This window comes from Xenopus tropicalis, chromosome 9 (assembly GCF_000004195.4).
Source record: "Xenopus tropicalis strain Nigerian chromosome 9, UCB_Xtro_10.0, whole genome shotgun sequence".
Lineage (NCBI taxonomy): Eukaryota > Metazoa > Chordata > Amphibia > Anura > Pipidae > Xenopus > Xenopus tropicalis.
The window spans coordinates 12,218,513-12,239,722 of record NC_030685.2 but is presented as its reverse complement, the minus strand read 5'-3'; the positions used below and the strand labels follow the sequence as shown (position 1 = coordinate 12,239,722).

Here is a 21,210-nt window from a genome sequence, read left to right as displayed (position 1 = left end):
AAGTACATTAGAGGGGATTATAGGCAGATGGGGGATGTTCTTTTTTCCCATAAAAACAATCAACGCACCAGAGGCCCCCCCTTTAAATTAGAGGAACGGAGCTTCCATTTGAAGCAGAGTAGGGGGTTCCTCACGGTGAGGGCAGTGAGGGGGTTGGGGAATGCCCTGCCGGGGGATGTTGGGTAGGGGGTTCCTCACGGTGAGGGCAGTGAGGGGGTTGGGGAATGCCCTGCCGTGGGATGTTGGGTAGGGGGTTCCTCACGGTGAGGGCAGTGGGGTTGGGGAATGCCCTGCCGGGGGATGTTGGGTAGGGGGTTCCTTACGGTGAGGGCAGTGAGGTTGGGGAATGCCCTGCCGGGGGATGGGGTAATGGCAGATTCTGTTAATGCCTATAAGAGGGGCCTGGGTGAGTTCTTGAACAAGCAGAATATCCAAGGCTATTGTGATACTAATACCTACAGTTAGTACTAGTGGTTGTATTTATAGTTTATGTATGTGAGTGTATAGATTGGTAAGTATAGGGTGTGGGTGCTGGGTTTACTTGGAAGGGTTGAACTTGATGGACTCAAGCCTATGTAACTGTTGATAAAGCACTCCCTGTTAATGTACCGTAGGACAAACAAACACCCTCATCTGTGGTATCTATGGTATCTCTCTGTACAGGCTATGAGCAAACTTAGGGGGCTGTTCCTGCTGAATTGTGCTTAGTACAGGGGAATCCCTATGCCGCCATAGTTTTATGGTATCTCTCTGTACAGGCTATGAGCAAACTTAGGGGGCTGTTCCTGCTGAATTGTGCTTAGTACAGGGGAATCCCTATGTGCCATAGTTTTATGGTATCTCTCTGTACAGGCTATGAGCAAACTTAGGGGGCTGTTCCTGCTGAATTGTGCTTAGTACAGGGGAATCCCTATGTGCCATAGTTTTATGGTATCTCTCTGTACAGGCTATGAGCAAACTTAGGGGGCTGTTCCTGCTGAATTGAGCTTAGTACAGGGGAATCCCTATGTGCCATAGTTTTATGGTATCTCTCTGTACAGGCTATGAGCAAACTTAGAGCAATGTTCCCAGCAGGAACAGCCCCCTACCTAAATACACACACACAAGCCACATTAGGACGTAGGTTTGAGGCTGATACAATCTCTAGTCCTTCCTGTCCCATCTGGCAGGTGAAGTTGTAATATCAATTAAATGATCTGAGTTTACAGTTCCTACAAAGAGGCGGGACTTGCTAGTAACTTGCTCTCTGATACGCTAATATCGGTACTGAAACAGGATGTGCTGTGGCTAGCAGCAGAGGAATGTGGCAGTATTTATAGTGGTGTTAGTGTGGGGGCGACTGGTGTGAATTCACCTGCTCTGTGACTAAGCATAGGAACCTGACTGGGTGCAAAACTTCCTGGAGCGTTTGGTGGTTTTGCTTTTACAATGTTGACAAATTTGAATTTAGTTGTATTTCCTTTTTGGACCATTTGCAGCCGAGCATTTTATAAACAATTAATGTGCAGCCCAGGTCAACTTATAGCCACAAAAGTGTCCATCTATCCTTGAAGGAAATGGCGGGTCAGCCTAGAGAAATCTCCTGAACATACTTGGTTCCATCTTGGGCGGTGGGGATTTCTCATCATCGTCACACACTTGAGGTAAACTGGAATGGTTTATTTGCTAATTACAGGCTATTTCACACTTATACAAGTCAAAAAAAGGAAATGTGCAGAGGGGTCACTGGACAGGGTGGTCACAGGGTGATCTGCACGCACGGTCCTAGAAGGGACAGATCCGAGACGGGGGAAGATATTCCAGCTACGCTGTGTCCATTTGAAACATGAAGCATCTCTAGTTGGCTTCCAGCCTCAGAAAGGATTTCTAGGGGTAAGAAGAAAGTTTGAGTGAGCCATGGGCAAAGGATAATAGAGGAGAAGAGTTGAGTGAGCTGAGGACAAGGGATAAAGGAGGAGAAGCGTTGAATAAGCCAAGGGCAAGGGATAATGGAGGAGAGGGGATGAATGAGCCAAGGGCACGGGATAATGGAGGAGAGGGGATGAATGAGCCAAAACAAGGCATACAGGCGGAGAAGCGTAGAATGAGCCAAGGACAAGGGATAATGGAGGAGAGGGGATGAATGAGCCAAAACAAGGCATACAGGCGGAGAAGCGTAGAATGAGCCAAGGACAAGGGATAATGGAGGAGAGGGGATGAATGAGCCAAGGGCAAGGGATAATGGAGGAGAGGGGATGAATGAGCCAAAACAAGGCATACAGGCGGAGAAGCGTAGAATGAGCCAAGGACAAGGGATAATGGAGGAGAGGGGATGAATGAGCCAAAACAAGGCATACAGGAGGAGAAGCGTTGAATGAGTCAAGGGCAAGGGATGATAGAGGAGAGGTGTTGAATGAGCCAAGATCAAGGGATAATTGAGGAGAGGGGATGAGTGAGTCGAGGACAAGGTATACTGGAGGAGAAGGGTTGAGTGAGCCGAGGGCAAGGTATAATGGAGGAGAAGGGTTGAATAAGCCAAGGGCAAGGGATAATGGAGGAGAGGAATTGAGTGAGCCGAGGGCAAGGGATAATGGAGGAGAAGGGTTGAGTGACCCAAGGACAAGGTATAATGGAGGAGAAGGGTTGAGTGAGCCAAGGACAAGGTATAATGGAGGAGAAGGGTTGAGTGAGCCGAGGGCAAGGGATAATGGAGGAGAATGGTTGAATAAGCCAAGGGCAAGGGATAATTGAGAAGGGTCCAGTTAGTGAGCCAAGCAATAATGCAGGAAATGGGCTGAATGAGGTGAGGGTAAGGGATAGCGGAGAGTAGGGGCTGAATGAGCTGAGAGGAAGGGATAATGTACAAAGATTATTCTACGTCTAAAAGCCACAGTGAACATGAAATAAATAACTGTAGGTGAGCATGGGAAGCAACAGGAGTGAATAAAAAATTAAATCAAATGATAATACAGATGAAGAACCTCAGAGGAAATCTCTCCTTGTACCTGTCAGTTTCAGAAGTGGGGCAGACCCCTCCCATAGGAGCAGAGTGCCGCGGAGTGTAACGGGGCTGCGGAATTCTGAGGCTCCAATCTTTAGGAGACATGGAATGGAATCACTCAAACCCCCAACTAGCTGGATACCTTCCCCAGACACCTCCAGTCTTGTTTCTCCTGCGCCTGTGGAATGCTGGGAGCTGACCTGTAGAGGAGGATAAGGTACAATGCAGAAACTTTATTATCTGGGATGTAGAACTGTTGTAGAACTGTTGTAGAACTACAACATTCAGCGTTGCTTGAAGCTGCTTTTCCCATTAACGTCATTTTAAGGCCTTTACAGATAATTAGGATTCTGGAACTGGTGGGAACAGTCCAGTGACCAGAGTTACAAGTCATATATTTAGACACTGGTCTCTGTTCAATGTTTGTTCAGATATCACAGAGCAGGGCAAATGTCCCAGAAGCCAGAAGGGCACTTATGGCCATGGATGGAGCCTGTTGGCAATACTGCAGGGAAGGGTGCCTTGAGAGGTTACCTGAATCCCTGTGCTTTTGGCGAATAGAGATCCATTAACGAGGTTGATTTTCTCCTTGTTCCCCCGTAGCAGACCAACCGTCACTGCCGAACAGAGGAAACTCCCAGCATCCTTCAGGAGATCACCTAATTACCCAAACAGGAGAGAAAAACACAAGGCAAGAAAAAAAAAATGAGAAGCTGAAGAGGAAAGATCGAAGTAGGTTGGCTGCCTATTGGTCATCGTTCCTTTGGGTGGTCAACTAAGTCATACGACCCTACTCTTCCAATTCTCCATCCAAAGATACCCAGTCTGAAATCCCCACAATCTACGTTGCACAAAGGGATTTGTGTTTTTTGTCAGTCAAGCATGGGAGTAATTAAGTAAGCAAACATCTGATTGGTTGCTATGGGTTCATGGACATCTTCCTATCTACAACCCCCCATAGAGCGGTGGGAATGGACGGTCATCTCTCGGCTTTTCCTGTTACAATGTTTTAGTGCAGTGGGAATTGATATCTTGAACAAAAACTGGTTCTTACCAGATGTTTTGACCTGGACGCTCCCACTGATCTTGGGAAACAGGGTCTGAAGAAGACTTCCCATTGCCTCCCCCAGCTGGATCCATGGTTTGGTCTCAGGCGAGAATGCTCTGAATAGAGCCGGTGCGTTGACCTGGGGTGTGTATTATAATACAATATCAGTTTCTGAGCTTAAAGATCATTTCCCATGGGCAGGCAAAAGAAGAATACCAGTGGGGAAAAAAAGTGAGACTCATATGAACATGGAGGCTGAACTATAATAATCTCTGTGGCCCATGTCTCCTGGCTACCTAGCAGTGCCCACAGCATGCCGTAACTCCCTGTGCCGCGTGTATTTTTCTTTCTACTTATTTTGCATATAATAAGCCACATTCCAAGCTTACAGATCCCCTGCGGTCTGCAGCACGTAAGAAGTGCTAAACCTCACTATAGGAGGATGTGAGCTTGTGGTCTTCGCTCTTGTGTGAAAAAGGTTCACAAGCTATGAAGATGTAAGCTGAAATGCTCTATTAAATAGCATAATACAGAACTACTGTATATCGAGGCTACAAATGCGGACCTTTATGTGTAGAACTTCTGTACCGGCCCAAGGCCCCCCCAGCCCTTAGCATAGAAAGATGCCCCCTGTAGCATCAGTGAGACATGGAGATATGGTGGAACCTCACTTTCTGCTAATGGTTGGATAATATCCATTGGCCCCTGAGCTTAGTTTCTAAACCGCTGCCCAGAGCACACTGAGCATGTGCAGTGCCCTGGAAGTCCTGGATCATTACTGTTATAGGGCCTCTGGTCTAGTACAGTGAGTTTAGTGTAGCCAATTTATAGCCATCTTCATTTTAAAGGGGATATAAGCTCCAAAATAAAGTCGCATTAACTTTTTCAGGCTGGTCCTTCAAGCTCTTTTGCAATACATTATTATTATTATTATTAACATTTATTTATAAAGCGCCAACATATTCCGCAGCGCTGTACAATAAGTGGGTGAAGAGAGCCCTGCCCAAAAGAGCTTCCAATCTACAAGGAGTAACATATAAAGCAATCAGTAACCGATACAAGAGGGGAAGAGAGCCCTGCCCAAAAGAGCTTACACTCTACAAGGAGTAACATATAAAGCAACCAATAACCGATACAGGAGGGGAAGAGAGCCCTGCCCAAAAGAGCTTACACTCTACAAGGAGTAACATATAAAGCAATCAATAACCGATACAAGAGGGGAAGAGAGCCCTGCCCAAAAGAGCTTACAATCTACAAGGAGTAACATATAAAGCAATCAGTAACCGATACAGGAGGGGAAGAGAGCCCTGCCCAAAAGAGCTTACACTCTACAAGGAGTAACATATAAAGCAATCAATAACCGATACAAGAGGGGAAGAGAGCCCTGCCCAAAAGAGCTTACACTCTACAAGGAGTAACATATAAAGCAATCAATAACCGATACAAGAGGGGAAGAGAGCCCTGCCCAAAAGAGCTTACAATCTACAAGGAGTAACATATAAAGCAATCAATAACCGATACAAGAGGGGAAGAGAGCCCTGCCCAAAAGAGCTTACACTCTACAAGGAGTAACATATAAAGCAATCAATAACCGATACAAGAGGGGAAGAGAGCCCTGCCCAAAAGAGCTTCCAATCTACAAGGAGAAAGTGTTGAGACACAAGGTGTGGGAATACATTCATTTTCTATTTGTAGTGGTTCGGAGATGGCAGCGGTTTTAGACTGGAAGGACTAGGCTTTTGGCTGCACAGCTCAGTGTTAATCACCCTGTCTATGCACTCCCTGTATAGAAAGTTGACCCTAGAGTTGCTGAATCTATGACAGGGGTCCTCAAACTACTGCCCGTGGGCCAAATCCGCCCCCCCCACGGCCATTTACCCGGCCCCCCACCCCCGCGGGCCGTAGTTTGAGGCATAAATGAGTTGCGGGCAGTCTCCTCCCCCATCTACTACTGTGTCAGTGTTCTGCTCTGCCCAGCGCATTACTGCGTTACGTTCAATGCAGTGACGCGCTGGGCAGAGCAGAACGCCGACACAGGAGTAGACCAACCCCCCCCCCAACAGTCTGAGGGGCCCGTGAACCGGCTCCATGTCAAAAAAGTTTGAGGACACCTGCTCTATGACTTTCGGAGAGAGCCATTGAGCCAAAAGCCTGATATTAACAGCCTAAAACTGCCAATATCCCAAAAAAAAAAACTACAAAAATTGAGTTGTTTTTTTTTTTTGGTAAATACCAAGGAGCACTATAAACAAGTTTACATCAACTTTTTTTTTTTTGGTTTAGATCCTCTTTAAAGCTTTAGTTCTCCTTTAAACCACAAGCCTGCAATGTTCTGATACTAAGGTCTGTGGAAAGCACTTCCTTCATTTAAGCCAAGTTATAGTTATAACTCACATGTGTAATGTACTGTATGGTCTTGTACATTAGCAGTGTCAGACTGGGCCCCCTGGGTGCCTAATAGCGTATGTGACCCCCCCCCCCCCCCCCCCGTGTCTGTCTGCAGTAATATCCAACAACCCCTAAGCTTAGCTTCTCAACAGCAGCCTGGAGCACACTGAGCATGTGCAGTGCCACGGACATCAAAACATGGCCTAACAAGATCCAAGATGGGGAGCTGCTGTGCACAATTTTGAAGGTTTAGATTATTATTGGACTGCTGAACTTCTGGGCTGATACACTGAGCAGACACAGTGGAAGGATATATAAGGGGCTTAGTATCAGAGGCTACAATGGACCAACACAACCGGGGCCCACCGGGACTTATCCTGGTACTCCAGTGGGCCAGTCTAACCCTGCTGCCCGGGTTAAGGCTCCATTCATTTGGATTCCTAGATGTTACCGGACTGCAGCATCATCCAACCAATGAAACAATAAAAGGATAGTGAAGCTACCATTGTGAATAAGATGATAGTTTTGGTTATCGGGATAAAATGGAAAGGCAACATTAAACATTTGATTGACTAAAGGGGAGGTACAATAAATGTGATCATTGCATAACAGTACTTAGCTGAAAATTCTCTTTAATTCCTCTCTTTCTTCTTAATATCCTTAATTCTTACTTCCCCGTGTATTCATTTTAGAATTGTGCAAACACACTGACACATAAACGTACTCCCACGCAGAAAAACTATACTACAAGGGGCCCTCTGGTGGCTAGCTGTGGTAATTAAATAATTAGCAGGCACACGTGCTCCAGGTAAACAGTGCCTTCTGGTTGCCCACGGTAACTAGAACTGGAGAACTTGTCATTTCATTCCATCCTCGCTATTTCACAGTTATATAAAACTGTAGTAGGGGCATAACAGAGAGAGGAGGAAAAAAAGAAGTAGATCTGGGGGCACAGGAATTCATAGGACCGGAGTAACTGGGTTGTCCTAAGTGAGGGTCCATTTAAATATGTTTGTGCAAAGCAGTTATTTTTCAAGGTTAGAAAAGCTTGCCGGGGCCCTAAAATTTCTAGTTGGACAATTAAGGGGGTGTAGTCACGTATAAGAACCAATTAGCGGGCAGCATTTACTGGCCACCTTTCTAAAGAATAGAAAAAAAAGGTAAAATCACTGGGGGATGATCAGGCAATAGCTATATCCCCACAATAAATCCAGATGCCTACTCCCTGCTCTGGCACAGCGATGCTTGTCTTCCAAAAAGCTTAGGTTACTTTCAGTTGAGGGTCATGCCTCCCTATTCTTCTGGCTGGCTTGGAGTAGCAAGTTCCAGATCAAAATCACTAGGAGGTGCCTACAAATCAGCACTGCCCCATATTTTTAATTTTAGTTCTCCTTTTAAAGCAAAAATTCATTGGTTGCTATAGATCAGTGATCCCTCAACCAGTAGCTTGCAGGCAACATGTGCTCACTAACCCATTGGATCCCAGTGGCCCCAAGGATGGTGCCTATTGTTCCTGGCTTGAAGGCAAGTTTTGGTTGCAAAAAAATACAGATGTACTGCCAAATAGAACAGCCAGCCCACATAGGAGCTACCAAGCCAATCACGGCCCTTTTTGGCACCCCCAAGGAATTTTTTTCTTGCTCGTGTTGCTCTCCAAATCTTTTTATATTTGAATGTGGCTCACTGCTGAAAAAGGTTTGGGACCCCCACTATAGATTATTACACCTGGGCAAACCTTTTTGCCTTTTATTAACCCCAGAATGCCCTATGAATACAAGATTTCCAGCTAGTTTTCCAAATTTTTCACCTAAGAGTTTTCGCCAGTTGAGGTGAGGGAAACTTTTAGAACCTATGGCAAAACTTGAGCAAGTCCTTCAGCATTCTATCAAAATGTTGATTGGAAAGGTGGCACAATGTGGCTAGAACTTATAAAAGTAGATGTCTGGGGAAGCATCATCCTATTGTTCATGGCGATGGAGAGTGTGAGCAACGTTGGATAAATCAGCCCTACAGTCTGGCATTGAGCACTAGTAAGTAAAACATCTGTCCTTCCCATCATCCAAACCTATTATTTCACTACATTCTAAGGATGGTTTATAGTCAATAGTGAATCTGGGATGGGACTATACATGACGGACACTGGACACTTACAGCTCCCACCAGCGCTCGGTCCTTCACCAGGTCGACAATTTGTTGAGCGATCTCTTCCCCGCAGCGATTCTGTGCTTCCTCCGTGCTGGCCCCGAGGTGGGGGAGGCTAATGACCAGGGGGTGCTCCACTAAGGCTCGATCTCTGGGAGGCTCCTACAATGGGGAAATTGTAGTAAACAAACAGGCCAAAACTTCCTTCCACTGCCTCTATATAAAATAGTTATTGGTTTTCTTCCTTAGAGCAAAAGTACCCTCTCCCCAGTTCAATGTCCTAAAAAACGCCAAGTAATTACCCTTTCCCTGTGTTTCTTATTGGTGAATAGAAATAATACTCAGATAGAGATCACTTTTGGACCTAATCCTCATTAGTCCATCTAGCATCAACCTACCATTCTCTAGGTAAGGTAATACAACCCCCTGCCTACAGTACAGACCCACGTAGAGAACTCCAATTATCTGTTCTGATTCTGCGCTTATTTCCATGAAGGGAAGGGGGAGCGGCTTGGACCCCAATCAAATGTAGACTGGAGGTTTCCCATGCTCTCACTCAAGCTTCTTTACACAGCACTTCAATGTAGGTTAAATGGGAACCTCCCCCTTGTCTTCAGCAGAAACAAAGCCCCATCCCCAGACCATAGGAAAGAAAGCAACCAAGAATGTACCGAGAAGCCTTTACTGAGGTAAGTATTTGGAAGAAACAGAAGAAACCCCTAACCTGAGAGGAAGTGACCAACATGCTAAAGGGTCCACTTTTCAGATGAGGAAAATTTTACCCAGGCTTAGGTGGCCCTGAAGGAGTTCCTTCACTTGGGACTACCAACATTGAAGTATTATTTGTTTGCCTACTTACCTCTACAAATACATCCAACCCAGCTCCGCCACACTGCCCACTCTGCAACGCTCTTAGCAGTGCCGCCTCATCGATGATGCCCCCTCTAGCGCAATTTATAACTTTTACTCCCCGTTTGCACTTTGCGAATGCGGCGTCATTTATCAGCCCTGGAAGTGGGAAAATACAAAGCAGCAAATAAAACAACAGTGAAAAAGAGAAGAAAAGATAGTGTAGTGGTCCTTGGTTACAGATGGAAATACAGTAACCCAAATGGACCAATATGAAGTTGCTCTTATGAGAGCTTTGGAGAGACATCACAATGTGGTATAACAGCGACATTCCAGACGGGCAGAAGAGTAGAAGAGTACCTGTAGTAGAGGGTAGGAGGGGAGTATGTACTGTGATATAATCGCACTGCTCCCAGATTTCTTCCAGTTGAAACTGCTCAACTCCAAACTGAGCGGTCACCTCAGGGGGGATGATGGGGTCGTAACCGATGGTCTGAAAAGAAGCGGAGAGATTTAGATAAAAGGAAGAAAAAAACTGTGGGGAAAAACACAACATAGGACAATGCCAAACACCAAACTGGAATTTTGAAGCTACTTAGTTGACCCCCCCCCCCCTAGAACAAGCACACTAATGGTATGATCCACAGAATCAGGGGTCCTTCTTTAAGTTATCTGGGTTTGAGTGCAACATAGTAGCACCCACATAGCAAGATTATTTGCAGTTGATTAGTGTGGTGATTGGCTGTGTTAGAATGTCTTATTCCTAGCAACTTTGTACTTGGTCTTCATTATTTCAAACTATTTGCCCTTCACTTCTACATTTCTTCCAGCTTTGAAATAGGGGTCACTGACCCCTGACAGCCAAAAACTATTACAAATATATTTATAGTTACTTTTTTTTATTTATCTTACTATTCAGACCTTCTTCTTTTCATATTCTAGTCTTTCATTTAAACCACTGACTGGTTGCTAGGGTAAACAAGACCATAGCAACCACATAGCTACGGAAATTCCAAACTGGAGAGCTAAAAAAAGCTAAAAAACCCTCAAAAATAAAAACCAATTGCAAATTGCTTCTTAATATCAATGTCTACATCGTACTAAAATGTCATGACCAACCCTACCCAGTCTTGTTTTTGTCCAACTGGACTAGCATGATAACAGTAGCCCTGACTGGCCAACCCAACAAAGAAAACCATGACCCCATCACCATGTATAAGGCAGTAAAATGCACAAGGGTGAGTATGGAACTGTTCTTCCATATTGCAGTTGACCTGTAGGACCTGTAGTCCTCTGGTCTGATAGGTCAAGAAGCACAAAAGAGCATGACCAACTCTTTCTATTGCTCTGTGGCCAAGGACTGTTGGTTTCACAAGCAGGTTCTACTGCAAGTGGCTTTCAAGCAAATCTACTGGCAGTTGGAATAAGTCTTGAGAGCGAGTCATTTTTGGTGAAAAACTCATTTGAACTCTCTATTACCTTCCCTATCTCTTGCTACTATGTGACTGTAGCAGTGTTACTATAGGGTTGTTGCAAAACAGATCCACCCATTATAGTGATGGCCTAACATTCAAGCCAGAATACAGAAATAACGGATTTCTTAAGAAAGAGTCTACCCACTAATGCTACAGTTTCCAAATGGTGGGCCTGCCCCAACAGAGGCTCCAAAGAGGGGACCTACCCCATGGCCAGTCAGTGAAATCTGAGGAAGAATGCTTATTTAGCATCTCAGATATGCCTGTGACTATAGGAGAGTCACTATTCTAACTTTTATTTCATATATCGATAACTTTGCTTCAAACTTAAGAGGTGTCTAACCAAATCATAGACCTCAAAAGGAACCTCAACCCAATAAATCTGAAGACCACTGTACTAAATGGAAGAATGAGACTTGTATCAATGTCTCTGGTAGACTATAAACAAATAAAACCACTATAGATAAGGGGTAAGTGACAGAAAACGTCTAATTAGTAAGTAGGAATGATAGAACAGCTGGGATTAGGGCTTGAGAAAGGTGATTGGTTAGGTTTGGTTACTGAAACACATAGCACTGTGCTCTCACCCGCATCTGGAATGACTGCATTCTGATAGCCACCTCTTTCCCAATTCGACCAAGGCCAAGGATTCCTACTGTTTTCCCATACAGTTCTGATCCCATGAACTGCCCAGAGAAGAAAAAAACATAAGGAAGAGTGGTTTATACATTGGAACTATCCCATCCTTCTTTGTCTCCACTCTGCTTCCTTTTCTATCTAATTTTTTATTGGTTCATTCCTTGTATCCCTATCAGCTTCCCATTTCCATCTTTTTGTGGATCTCCTTGTAAATTCTCTCTTACAAACCAAAAACTTCATCTCCTACTGTATCTGTTCCCCCACCTGCTTCCATCTTTATTCCTTCTGCTGTCTTCAGTCTCCAGTATCCATCCCATTAGTCTCTTAACTTTCTAATTCCATCCTTTCCTATCCATCTTCACACTTATTTTGCTCTTCCTTTATTCTTTCCTAGTAGCCAAACACTTTGCCCCCTTATATTTTCCCCCCATCTCCAAGGTTTCTTACTTTATCTTTATCATTCTCTATCAAATCTTCCAAGCTCCCTCCTGAAACCATCCTTGTTATCTTCTCAATGTGCCCCCACCCTTGTCATCTTCTCAATGTGCCTCCTTTACTTATTTTCTTACTTTGCTCCTTGAGTTGTATCCTTCCTTATCACCTCTCCACTTTGCTACTCTTTTGTACCCTTTCCTGTCTGCTCCTTTAGAGTCCTCCCCATCTATTTGTTCATTCACCCTTATTGGCTTGCTGCTGAACTGGGGATAACTAGGTTGTGTGATAAACTTATAGGGAACCATAGAAATAATTTCTTTATGTCACTAAAAAAACATTTTTGAACCAAAAAGCCCTAAAATGTCCAATGTTCCTCTCACTATAAAGAATATTTAGCATCCCTGACCCATAACATCCCCACCCTAATGCTTATAATATCTCTTCTCTCCTTTCTCTGTAATATATTCTTCTATGCTTTTATTCATCTTCCATTCTTTTGTCTACTTCTTAAGGTCCCCATACACGGGGCGATTGTAGCTGCCGATATGGGTCCCTTGGACCGATTCGGCAGCTTATTGGCCCTGAAATTGGCCAGATATCGATCTTCCAGGTTAAAAGATTCAGTAGGATCTGAGAACGCATCGGCTCGTTGATGCGGTCCCCGAACCGACTGCCCCATTGCCACCAATATAATTAGATCATTTGGCCCCAGGGCCAAATGACCGAATTAGCCTACATGCTCCCCGATATCGCCCACCCGTAGGTGGGGATATCGGGTGAAGATCCGTTCGCTTGCCGATCTCGCCAAGCAAGCAAATCTTAACATGTATGGGGACCTTTACTTTTCTCCAAGTATTGGCTTTATCTCATCTACTTTAACTCTTCCACTTATTGTTCTACATCAGGGATTCCCAACCAGTGGCTCGGGGGGCAACATGTTGCTCTCCATCCCCTTTGATGTTGCTCCCAGTGGCCTCAAAGTAGGTACCCATTTTTAGATCTCTGGCTTGGAGACATAGAGACTATTTTCATGCTTGTGTGGCTCACCAACACTTTTTACATCTGAGTGTGGCTCATGAGTAAAAAAGGCTGGGGATCCCTGGCCTACATATTCCAAGCTTCACTGCTTCGATAGAGACATCTCACCTTTTTCCGATCCCATTTTCCAGCTCTCATGGATTCAGCAGCCTGTGGAATTTGCCTAAAAAGAGAGACCATTGGTAGGAAGTACGGAGGGAAGCAGGATCTGCGAGACATGCAGTGATTAAATTGCATCCAATCCTTTGCCTTATAACTTACCTGGACAGGCTTAGAATGAGTCCACAGGTGAGTTCTGCTGCACTGATGCTGTTCCCTGTTGGGGTGCTGTAGAAATAAACACATATTGTTTGTTGTGACCCATATTAGGTATCTGAAACACAGTCTATGGCATCTGCAAACCTTGGAGTTCCCTCAATGTGGAGCTCTCTCTAGTGGGGTGCAATGAAAAACTTAATTGTGTCCTGTAGATTTATCTCCTTCTCTGGGATGGGGCTTTAGCTGTAGTATGGTTTGTACAGTAATGCAAGATAACGTGGAAATGTGGCGTTACTGTTTGTTTGCCTGTGTGGTGCCAAGAGAAGTGGGTGTAACTGAGGCCTGGTGTACATAATAAGGGCAGTTACTGTGGGTAAGTAAGTAGTGTAATGTCAAAGAGAGTTCTAGAAGGGGCTGTTACTATAGCTCTCTCTCAGTAGAACCAAGGGACCCATAATATCGCCTTCATTACTTCATTACGATGATGCCTTTCTTGGTGGCGCACTCGACGTCCACATTGTCCACTCCTGTCCCCGCTCGTCCCACCAGTTTCAGCCTGGACCCCGCAGTCAGGACTTCTGCTGTGACTTTGGTGGCTGAACGTACAATCAGACCATCATAGTCCTAAAGAAAAAGGAGAGAGTGGGAGTCGCCCCCAGTCCAAAATGATTACTTGCCGTCACATTATAAAACTGTGGATTCCTTGGTTGTCATTTGTGGGCTTTTGAATTGTCCTAATACAGTATGTTCCCTTGCCCCTATGTGAGTCTATTCTATCACACTCATCAAACGGCTTCTCATTGCAACATTCTATCCCTATCTTCTACAACTTCCTTCTGCTGCGCCAACAACTTCCTCCTTTCACTTACTTCCTGAGTTCCATCAACCCTACCCCACTGATTCTCTCTTACTCGCAATAACTACATGAGTTCTACACGTCTTCATACCTCAGAGAAAACATCACAAACAGAGATAAGTAAACAAGGGAACCAGTACATCTCCTAGAAGAAAAACTCCAACACTGGCCAACCAGTGGTTCGTGGGCAACATGTTGCTCACCATCTACTCTGATGTTGCTCCAAGTGGCCTCAACGTAGGTGCCCATATCAGGTTTGGAGACAAGTTATGGAAGCCCAGAGACCCAGTTCTACTCCAAGCAGAGGCTCCTGCAGACCAGCAGGCCACATGGGGCTACCAAATAGCCAATCACAGCCCTAATTTGGCATCCCCAAAGAACTTTTTTTTATGCTTCTGTGGCTCACCGACACTTTTTACAACACTTTGTGGGGCTCACAAGTAAAAAAAAGGTTGGGGATCATGATTAGGAACAGTTGTTGATGATGGAGGAGAAGGTTAGAGTTGGACTTGACACCAAATGATGCCTCCAGCTATGCCACTGTGAGTGAAACCAAAAAGTTTTGGTTTTTCAGAACTATAATTTGTGAAACTAACTCCCCCATCCCTTTAGTCACAGGTATGGCATTATTAATGGGGGACCATCTTAGGAAGGGTGCCACCCATCTAAAAACATAGTGTGTATGTGGACGTGGCTAAGGTAAACTGCCCTAACTTCATCCCCTGTCCCCCACCATTTTACCCATTACATATGTTCCCTTTACTCCGGTGGTTCCCAACCTCCCTAATGCCGCGACCCTTTAATACAGTTCCTCATGTTGTGGTGACCCCCCAACCATAAAATTATTCCTAAGACCATCGGAAATACGTGTTTTCCAATGGTCTTAGGCGACCCCAGTGAAAGGGTTGTTCCACCCCCAAAGGGGTCCCGACCCACAGGTTGAGAACCGCTGCTTTACTGCTTCTCTGCAACTTTGGGCCATAGTTCAAATTGCGTATAGTAGGCTGGAATATTTTTCTTTGGAGACAGACTGTGCTACAATGGGCCCCTAGTTACGTCACTGGAACATATGTCTGACTGCCGCGTGTAACTTGACTGGGAACAAAAATTTGCCACCTTGCATAACTTGCAAACTTTGAACCAGGTATTATCACTCAGAACAGCCAATCAGATGAGTTCTTTCAAGCGGGTGATCAGTAAATGATACCTTATCATTGCTTTCTGTAGTTTACTAGCTGACATAAACTATGCCCCATTGATACACATATATATTAACAGGCACAGGCAGTTTCTAGGTCATGTGGGAACTATAGATCACATGATATCAAACCCCCCAAGTGGAGGAGGAGTTAAAAGGAGTAATATAAAAGGTTAAGATAAAAGTTGCAACATATTCATCTGGTCTAGTAACCCATAGCAACCAATAAATGAGTACCATTGACTCCTCACTGGTTGAAGGAAAACGTATAGTTTTTACCAGTTCCTATGCATGGAGGGGGGCATCCACATTGTACAGGTAGTCGGTAGGGGGGCGGTATGGGTAGGGGTGGGGGTCAGCAGATCAGGCTTCTCTGCCCCCCATTTCTGTAGGGAGCTGGGCCAAGCAGGTAAGAATGCTAGTAACGGGTCTGGGTGCAGCTCTGCCCACTTACACCCATGTAGGTCCCTTGGGTAAATATCCTGTAATATAAATATGCAGTATCAATGAAAGATCATTATTATTGCATACAGTGTTAACACCTGTAGGCTGCTAGGGGCTGATGGGAGTTGTAGTTTTAAGCAGAACAGCAGCAGCAGCAGCAGCAGGGGGTGGGTTCATGAATGAATGAGCCGTGCCAGGCAGGATGCATTAGTGCCAACGTACACCCAATGCCAGGGACTTTGCCTTCCTCCTCTCCCCCCTTCCCTGCTATGTACCCGCCATGCACTCCTGTTGCTTGGGAGCAAATCAGATCATTGATTTCTTTCAGGCAGGTACAACATGTTTCCTTGCCCCCCTTCCCTGTCTCCTCCTCCTCTTCTCTCTGTCCCTGCTCATTGCCTCCTGCCCCCCCCTCCCCTCCCCTCCCCTCCCTGCTAGCCCCTCCTCCCCTCCCTGCTAGCCCCTCCTCCTTCTCTGCTGACACCTCTCTCCTCTCTTGCATCAGATTTCCCGAATGAATGAACCCAATTGAGTTCAGATTCCAGCCTGCGAGACCTGGGGAATAGTTACTGCACTCACTTGTGTATGCAGAGCACATTGGCCTCTCTCCCTGCAGAGCACATTGGCCTCTCTCCCTGCAGAGCACATTGGCCCTCTCTCCCTGCAGAGAACATTGGCCTCTCTCCCTGCAGAGCACATTGCCCTCTCTCCCTGCAGAGCATTGCTGTTTAACCCCTTCCATGCATCTCACCTTCCCTCTTTCCTTTCCTAAACCTGCAACATTGCCTGCACTGCTGTATGCACAGATACTCGCTGCACTTTCCTCCTAAGTGGATTCATTGGGGGTCACTTATCAAAACAGGGCAAATTTGCCCGTGGGCAGTAACCCATAGCAACCAATCAGCGATTGTTTGTTTTTTTTCAGCCAGCTGCAGGTAAAACGATAAATGCAATGATTTGATTGGTTGCCATCAGTTACTGCCTATGGGCAAATTTGCCCAGTGTTGATAAATGACCCCCATTGCGCCCACTTTATCCAGTGAGCAGCTGCTTCAGATTTCAATGTGATCACTTAGACCCCCCACCACCCCCTTGTTAAACTCAAACACCCTGCAATTTAAATTCCCAGCTCTAACTTATCCATTCACAAGAATAGAGGGGGGACTAGAACGACACCTTGTTACAGGACCCCAGCGGAGAAAAAGGCTCATTAGTGTCCCTGTGAGCCGGCATGGGCATTGGGTGCCACCTCATCCAAATAAAAAGCATGCAGACTCCACATGCACCCTGCATGGCTGTATAGATATCTGCACAGCCTGCAGCAGCAGCATGCCTTAAATTAACTGCTGTGTATTATTATTATTATTATTATTATTTATAAAGCACCAACATATTCCGCAGCACTGTACAATAAGTGGGTTTCATACATTGTAATGGGGGGTGATGTGGCACCAGTAAGGGGGCAGTCTGCGCAGTCTATTCTGCAGAACCCATTGGCACGCTGCCCAGGCAGCATCTGTATCCCATCATGCACCCCAGTATTTGCCCCCCCCCCAAGGGGTAACCCCAATACTCCCACCTGTATCTGCCCTAGGAGCTGCTGATGTGTCAGTCCCGGGCTCTCCGTCACCTCGATCCCCCCCTGGGTGCGTAGGGTTTGGGCACAGGCTGGTGCCAGGCTGTCACTGATAAGCACCCGGCGGATGTCTGATAGAGACATGTCTGTCTGTCTGTCTCCCTGCAGATATCTTGCTGTCTCTGTGCAGCCGGGTCCCTGCAGTCTCTCTCTCTATCTCACAAATCCTTTCCTTTGCAGATTTTCTGAATCAGTGGTTTTCTACCCACCTCCTCCCCTCCCCTCCCTCTGCACTTGCACCGGCCCCTCTCCCTCCTCCCCCCGTCTCTCTGCTTGGTTCCTCCCAAAATAAGCCTAGAACCTGTGAAAAATTGGGGATATTTCAGAATATAGGGATGAGTTTGCAAGTGAAACAAACCTGCGCCTTATCAATGCCCCTGATATAAACCTATACAACAACATTTTGCTTAATGAAAGGAAATGTAATTCTGAGCAACTTCGTTGTATGTGTTCTGTTGTTTTAAAGTTGTGTTTTTTGGTCTTTTTTTTTTTTTTCATGTCTGTTTAGTGCAGAATCCTAATATAAATAATGGGTTTCAGATGAGATGTGTGACTGCTCTGGCATTATGCTTAGTTAGATAGCTAGAAACTCAGCCATAAAGCGAGGAAGCACTGCTGTTTTGTTAGAAAAAGGAAACTTTTGACTATCCACTTCCCAGAGGCTATTATCCCCCCACTGCTACTATAGGCACCATCTCTCCCTACTATACCTGCTATCCCACAGCCCCAGTCCCTTCCCAGAGGCTATTATCCCACTGCTACTATAGGCACCATCTCTCCCTACTATACCTGCTATCCCACAGCCCCAGTCCCTTCCCAGAGGCTATTATCCCCCACTGCTACTATAGGCACCATCTCTCCCTACTATACCTGCTATCCCACAGCCCCAGTCCCTTCCCAGAGGCTATTATCCCCCCACTGCTACTATAGGCACCATCTCTCCCTACTATACCTGCTATCCCACAGCCCCAGTCCCTTCCCAGAGGCTATTATCCCCCCACTGCTACTATAGGCACCATCTCTCCCTACTATACCTGCTATCCCACAGCCCCAGTCCCTTCCCAGAGGCTATTATCCCCCCACTGCTACTATAGGCACCATCTCTCCCTACTATACCTGCTATCCCACAGCCCCAGTCCCTTCCCAGAGGCTATTATCCCCCCACTGCTACTATAGGCACCATCTCTCCCTACTATACCTGCCATCCCACAGCCCCAGTCCCTTCCCAGAGGCTATTATCCCCCCACTGCTACTATAGGCACCATCTCTCCCTACTATACCTGCTATCCCACAGCCCCAGTCCCTTCCCAGAGGCTATTATCCCCCCACTGCTACTATAGGCACCATCTCTCCCTACTATACCTGCTATCCCACAGCCCCAGTCCCTTCCCAGGGGCTATTATCCCCCCACTGCTACTATAGGCACCATCTCTCCCTACTATACCTGCTATCCTACAGCCCCAGTCCCTTCCCAGAGGCTATTATCCCCCCACTGCTACTATATGCACCATCTCTCCCTACTATACCTGCTATCCCACAGCCCCAGTCCCTTCCCAGAGGCTATTATCCCCCACTGCTACTATAGGCACCATCTCTCCCTACTATACCTGCTATCCCACAGCCCCAGTCCCTTCCCAGAGGCTATTATCCCCCCACTGCTACTATAGGCACCATCTCTCCCTACTATACCTGCTATCCCACAGCCCCAGTCCCTTCCCAGAGGCTATTATCCCCCCACTGCTACTATAGGCACCATCTCTCCCTACTATACCTGCTATCCCACAGCCCCAGTCCCTTCCCAGGGGCTATTATCCCCCCACTGCTACTATAGGCACCATCTCTCCCTACTATACCTGCTATCCCACAGCCCCAGTCCCTTCCCAGAGGCTATTATCCCCCCACTGCTACTATAGGCACCATCTCTCCCTACTATACCTGCTATCCCACAGCCCCAGTCCCTTCCCAGAGGCTATTATCCCCCCACTGCTACTATAGGCACCATCTCTCCCTACTATACCTGCTATCCCACAGCCCCAGTCCCTTCCCAGAGGCTATTATCCCCCCACTGCTACTATAGGCACCATCTCTCCCTACTATACCTGCCATCCCACAGCCCCAGTCCCTTCCCAGAGGCTATTATCCCCCCACTGCTACTATAGGCACCATCTCTCCCTACTATACCTGCTATCCCACAGCCCCAGTCCCTTCCCAGGGGCTATTATCCCCCCACTGCTACTATAGGCACCATCTCTCCCTACTATACCTGCTATCCCACAGCCCCAGTCCCTTCCCAGAGGCTATTATCCCCCCACTGCTACTATATGCACCATCTCTCCCTACTATACCTGCTATCCCACAGCCCCAGTCCCTTCCCAGAGGCTATTATCCCCCACTGCTACCATAGGCACCATCTCTCCCTACTATACCTGCTATCCCACAGCCCCAGTCCCTTCCCAGAGGCTATTATCCCCCCACTGCTACTATAGGCACCATCTCTCCCTACTATACCTGCTATCCCACAGCCCCAGTCCCTTCCCAGAGGCTATTATCCCCCCACTGCTACTATAGGCACCATCTCTCCCTACTATACCTGCTATCCCACAGCCCCAGTCCCTTCCCAGGGGCTATTATCCCCCCACTGCTACTATAGGCACCATCTCTCCCTACTATACCTGCTATCCCACAGCCCCAGTCCCTTCCCAGAGGCTATTATCCCCCCACTGCTACTATAGGCACCATCTCTCCCTACTATACCTGCTATCCCACAGCCCCAGTCCCTTCCCAGAGGCTATTATCCCCCCACTGCTACTATAGGCACCATCTCTCCCTACTATACCTTCTATCCCACAGCCCCAGTCCCTTCCCAGAGGCTATTATCCCCCCACTGCTACTATAGGCACCATCTCTCCCTACTATACCTGCTATCCCACAGCCCCAGTCCCTTCCCAGAGGCTATTATCCCCCCACTGCTACTATAGGCACCATCTCTCCCTACTATACCTGCTATCCCACAGCCCCAGTCCCTTCCCAGAGGCTATTATCCCCCCACTGCTACTATAGGCACCATCTCTCCCTACTATACCTGCTATCCCACAGCCCCAGTCCCTTCCCAGAGGCTATTATCCCCCCACTGCTACTATAGGCACCATCTCTCCCTACTATACCTGCTATCCCACAGCCCCAGTCCCTTCCCAGAGGCTATTATCCCCCCACTGCTACTATAGGCACCATCTCTCCCTACTATACCTGCTATCCCACAGCCCCAGTCCCTTCCCAGAGGCTATTATCCCCCCACTGCTACTATAGGCACCATCTCTCCCTACTATACCTGCTATCCCACAGCCCCAGTCCCTTCCCAGAGGCTATTATCCCCCCACTGCTACTATAGGCATCTCTCCCTACTATACCTGCTATCCCACAGCCCCAGTCCCTTCCCAGAGGCTATTATCCCCCCACTGCTACTATAGGCACCATCTCTCCCTACTATACCTGCTATCCCACAGCCCCAGTCCCTTCCCAGAGGCTATTATCCCCCCACTGCTACTATAGGCACCATCTCTCCCTACTATACCTGCTATCCCACAGCCCCAGTACCAGTCATCTATCGAAGGCGCATCCCACTATCTTTTATAACTACTGGAGGGCTTCAGTTGGCCCAACCATGGGCACTAATTGCAACTTATATCAACTGTTCTACAGGTTATTCATGACTCCTGCATAGAGTAGAACTGATCATTAACGTTTTATAGCGATTCCACCGAGCCAAATACATAAGTCTTATAAATAAATACACTGGCTCTGACTGGTATAAGGAATAATGCACC

At 46.7% G+C, this 21,210-nt stretch overlaps 1 protein-coding gene across 1 annotated transcript; it reads right to left on the bottom strand.

Moving 5' to 3' along the window:
* Nucleotides 1-1,638: 1,638 nt before the first annotated feature.
* On the bottom strand, nt 1,639-17,539 carry phgdh (phosphoglycerate dehydrogenase). The gene is given in 12 exon segments (NM_001015929.2): nt 1,639-1,866; nt 2,985-3,180; nt 3,515-3,639; nt 4,035-4,167; nt 8,568-8,720; nt 9,418-9,566; nt 9,768-9,900; nt 11,470-11,568; nt 13,103-13,157; nt 13,256-13,321; nt 13,725-13,876; nt 17,330-17,539. Coding segments are annotated over 12 exon segments (1,530 nt in total). The 5' UTR covers nt 17,471-17,539; the 3' UTR covers nt 1,639-1,738.
* Nucleotides 17,540-21,210: the final 3,671 nt, after the last annotated feature.